This window comes from Anomaloglossus baeobatrachus, chromosome 1 (assembly GCF_048569485.1).
Source record: "Anomaloglossus baeobatrachus isolate aAnoBae1 chromosome 1, aAnoBae1.hap1, whole genome shotgun sequence".
Taxonomy (NCBI): Eukaryota; Metazoa; Chordata; class Amphibia; order Anura; family Aromobatidae; genus Anomaloglossus; species Anomaloglossus baeobatrachus.
Window position 1 is genome coordinate 512,007,656 of NC_134353.1, and position 4,656 is coordinate 512,012,311.

The following is a 4,656-nucleotide window of genomic DNA, read 5'->3' on the forward strand; positions in this document are numbered from 1 at the left end:
GGTTGGCAGTGAGGGCGCAGACAGCACACAGTACGACAGCACACAGTACCAGGTGACCCTTGGCTGGCAGTGAGGGCACAGACAGCACACAGTACCAGGTGCCCCATGGCTGGCAGTGAGGGCACAGACAGCACACAGTACCAGGTGCCCCGTGGTTGGCAGTGAGGGCGCAGACAGCACACAGTACCAGGTGACCCTTGGCTGGCAGTGAGGGCACAGACAGCACACAGTACCAGGTGCCCCATGGCTGGCAGTGAGGGCACAGACAGCACACAGTACCAGGTGCCCCGTGGTTGGCAGTGAGGGCACAGACAGCACACAGTACCAGGTGCCCCGTGGTTGGCAGTGAGGGCACAGACAGCACACAGTACCAGGTGCCCCATGGCTGGCAGTGAGGGCACAGACAGCACACAGTACCAGGTGCCCCGTGGTTGGCAGTGAGGGCGCAGACAGCACACAGTACCAGGTGACCCTTGGCTGGCAGTGAGGGCACAGACAGCACACAGTACCAGGTGCCCCGTGGTTGGCAGTGAGGGCACAGACAGCACACAGTACCAGGTGCCCCGTGGTTGGCAGTGAGGGCACAGACAGCACACAGTACCAGGTGCCCCGTGGTTGGCAGTGAGGGCACAGACAGCACACAGTACCAGGTGCCCCTTGGCTGGCAGTGAGGGCACAGACAGCACACAGTACCAGGTGCCCCTTGGCTGGCAGTGAGGGCACAGACAGCACACAGTACCAGGTGCCCTGTGGTTGGCAGTGAGGGCACAGACAGCACACAGTACCAGGTGCCCCGTGGTTGGCAGTGAGGGCACAGACAGCACACAGTACCAGGTGCCCTGTGGCTGGCAGTGAGGGCACAGACAGCACACAGTACCAGGTGCCCTGTGGTTGGCAGTGAGGGCAGAGACAGCACACAGTACCAGGTGCCCTGTGGTTGGCAGTGAGGGCAGAGACAGCACACAGTACCAGGTGCCCTGTGGTTGGCAGTGAGGGCACAGACAGCACACAGTACCAGGTGCCCTGTGGCTGGCAGTGAGGGCACAGACAGCACACAGTAGCAGGTGCCCCTTGGCTGGCAGTGAGGGCACAGACAGCACACAGTACCAGGTGCCCCTTGGCTGGCAGTGAGGGCACAGACAGCACACAGTAGCAGGTGCCCCTTGGCTGGCAGTGAGGGCACAGACAGCACACAGTAGCAGGTGCCCCGTGGTTGGCAGTGAGGGCACAGACAGCACACAGTACCAGGTGCCCCTTGGCTGGCAGTGAGGGCACAGACAGCACACAGTACCAGGTGCCCCATGGTTGGCAGTGAGGGCACAGACAGCACACAGTAGCAGGTGCCCCTTGGCTGGCAGTGAGGGCACAGACAGCACACAGTACCAGGTGCCCCTTGGCTGGCAGTGAGGGCACAGACAGCACACAGTATCAGGTGCCCCTTGGCTGGCAGTGAGGGCACAGACAGCACACAGTACCAGGTGCCCCTTGGCTGGCAGGGGCGGGGAGCACATGACAGGGGGAGGGGCAGCCAGGTGAGGCTCTCCATAGGCCACAGTGGCTGTCAGCAGCGTGGCCGGCATCTTACCTTGTCTTTCTTGGCGGAGTTGCTCTGCTCCTCGCCCTTGTTCATGCCTGCAGTGACAGCCGGGCTCCAGGAGATGCCCGCGGAGCCCCCGGTGTCCCCCCAGCCGCAGCTGTCTATCTTGATGAGCCGGTGCTTGGGTGACACGATGTACTTGAGCTCGGTGCCCCCGGGCAGCGGCTGGTGGCGGGCTCCGGGCGGCCTCCTCTCGCTGTTGCTGCGGTACAGGTGCGGGGAGGAGGATGAGGAGGAGGAGGAGGACGTGGTGTTGGTGCTGGAGCCGGGCTCCTGGAAGAGGCTGCTGCTGCTGCTGCACCCCGGCGCTCTGCCCCTCCTGCCGTCCGCCTGCTCCTCCCCGCACATGGCCCGCAGCTTGCGGAGGGACGAGCCGGGGCCGTTGTACGGGTCCTCGAAGTCGCGCTCCTTCTGTGCCCGGTAGGCTTTGATGAGGTCGCTCTCGTCCCGGGCGGGCAGCGGGGACGTGTGGTGGTGGTACTGCGGGAAGGACTGCTGCAGGTGCACGGAGCCGCCGCCGATCCGCTTGTAGTCGGGTCTGGGGGGCTGCGGGGGGCTCTTGCTCTTGTTGTTATTGCCCAGGCTGAAGTACTTATTCAGCCATTTGGCCATGGTCGGCGCCGGGCAGGGTGCGATCTCACATGGGACTGCAGCAAGTTGGGAAGTGTTCACATGGGCTCAGTGCCGGGACAGCGGGCACCTGTGGCTGCTCGGGCTGCTAGCCATGCACCCGACATGAGTGCACGGACCTGCCGCACTTGTTGAGCGCTGCTCTCAGGACCTGACAGATCGGGCTCCTGCTGCTGACGGATCGTGCTGCTCCCAGGACCTGACAGCTGGGGCTCCTGCTGCTGACGGATCGTGCTGCTCTCAGGACCTGACAGATCGGGCTCCTGCTGCTGACGGATCGTGCTGAGCTCGGGTTCCTGCTGCTGACGGATCGTGCTGAGCTCGGGTTCCTGCTGCTGACGGATCGTGCTGAGCTCGGGTTCCTGCTGCTGACGGATCGTGCTGAGCTCGGGTTCCTGCTGTTGACGGATCGTGCTGCTCCCAGGACCTGCTGAGCTCGGGGCTCCTGCTGCTGACAGCTCCTCCGGCTTGTGCTGCGCTGGATCACCGCTCACCTCTTGCTTCAGTGGTGGGCGGAGCTATAGCATAAGTCCCCGCCCCCCCCGTGTTCACACCACTCCCCTCAGAACGCCTCCGTCAGCCGTGGTCACCCGGGGACAGACACAGCGCCGGCAGCCGCGGTCACACGTCCAGCCGCCACCGGGGATAGAGCGCCCTGCCGGGGAGCAGCAGAGCACACACCCGGCTCACCGGCAGGCTGGGGTCACCGCCGGGGGCAGACACCTCTGGTATAGGGACATGCACGGCCTGAGCCATACTGACTGCCATAGAGGATCAGAGGGACGACTGCTGGGACACGTCACAAACACGGGGAGTGACCCCTGTCACCAGGACTAGGCAGCCCACTCCCACACAGGTGACTAGTGCTGGTCACATTCCGGGCTGTGCAAAAAGGCAGAGGGTGGAGAAAATGCTGCGAATGCCTTCAGAGAGAGAATCGCATTGCACTCGGACCAATGTTAGTGAATGAGGCAGATCTTTTGTCATCCAGATTCTGGATGTGAGAAAAGTCACAACATGCTGCGATTTGCTGCCGAAATTGTCCCGAGACTCGCCAATACAAGTCAATGGGTGCGAGAAAAAAACAGACCCCACACTGAGAGCACACGGATGACAAGCGAGAAAAAATTGTCCTTTACTCCTGGATGAGAATGGGACCATTTTTTCATACATTCGTATGAGTCCAGCCTAAGGCCCCCTTCACACGTCCGTGAAAATCACCCACGTTTTTCACGGACGTGTCAAAGCTTCGTATGGCCCTCCGCGCGCCGTTTTTATGGCACAATGTGTGTTCTCCGTGTGCTATCCGTGATAACACATGGAGAAGGGAACTTTCTACTCACCTGTCCCTGGCGTCGCTGTCCGTGGTGCTGATCTTCGGTCTCCGGTTCTGCCGACTCCCCGCTGCTGGTGTTTCTGGCCACAGTGGAGTGAATATGCAACGAGCATAATGAGCAAGTGACAGCAGCGGCAGGGACAGCAGGGCTGGAGAAGGTAAGTATAGATTTTTGTTTTTTTACCAACACGTGTGTTTTCTACGATGTGTGTCACACGAATCACATCCGTGCGGGCCGTGCGACACCCGTGATGCCGGAGAAAAACAGACATGTCTACTAGTGTTGAGCGAGCATGCTTGTCACTACTCGGTACTCGCACGAGTATCACTGTACTCGGGCTACTCGGCGGGGACCGAGTAATTTCACGATACTCGTGCTGTACTCGTGGTCTTCATGTTGGCGCTCTTTTTAGAGCCAGCCCTCATGCAGGGATTGGCTGGCAGGACCACTGCAATGCCACAGCCCTGTTACTTGTGGAATTGCAGTGATTGGCCGGCCCGCACAGCATGACCGTGCCTTTAGCCCGACACTTCCCCGCTCGGCTACGGCCCCTCCCGCACTCCACTCCGCGTGTATATATATATGCACGCTTACACACACATGCACGTTTTTTTTTTATAATTTACAGTTTTATGGTTTCTACATGCTGTCGGGGGTCATTTCAGAATAATACTCGGGTCTCCCATAGGATAACATTGGGCTCGATGCTCGGGGCCGAGTACACGAGTATTTTGGGATGCTCGGCCCAAGCCTCGAGCACCCGAGCATTTTAGTACTCGCTCATCACTAATGTCTACTTGTGGAGCACACGGACACATGTATGCTCCACACGTACACACAGTCCATAGCAAAACACGCACGTGTGCGCAGACCCATTGATTTTAATGGGTCAACGAGTGCCCGTGTCTCCAGCACGTGAGGAAACGGACATGTGAAGGAGCCTAAAAGAAAGTAACGAAATGCAAAGTGATCAGAACCTAATCACATAAATACTTGGTGTGCCCGCTCTCTGCCTGCAATACAGCAGAGCTTCTAGATACATTATACACAGGTTGTGAAACAAGTGAGCAGGGAGCTTGTGCCAAACATCTT

The 4,656-nt window shown here is 59.7% G+C and overlaps 1 protein-coding gene across 1 annotated transcript in view; it reads right to left on the minus strand.

Moving 5' to 3' along the window:
* SHB (SH2 domain containing adaptor protein B) overlaps positions 1 to 2,873 on the minus strand; it is a 266,790-nt gene extending 263,917 nt beyond the window's left edge. The window contains exon 1 of the mRNA XM_075316131.1: positions 1,586 to 2,873. Coding sequence (XP_075172246.1) covers positions 1,586 to 2,209 — 624 coding nt within the window. The 5' untranslated portion in view covers positions 2,210 to 2,873. The remainder of the gene's footprint in view (positions 1 to 1,585) is intronic.
* Between the last annotated feature and the right edge of the window lie 1,783 nt (positions 2,874 to 4,656).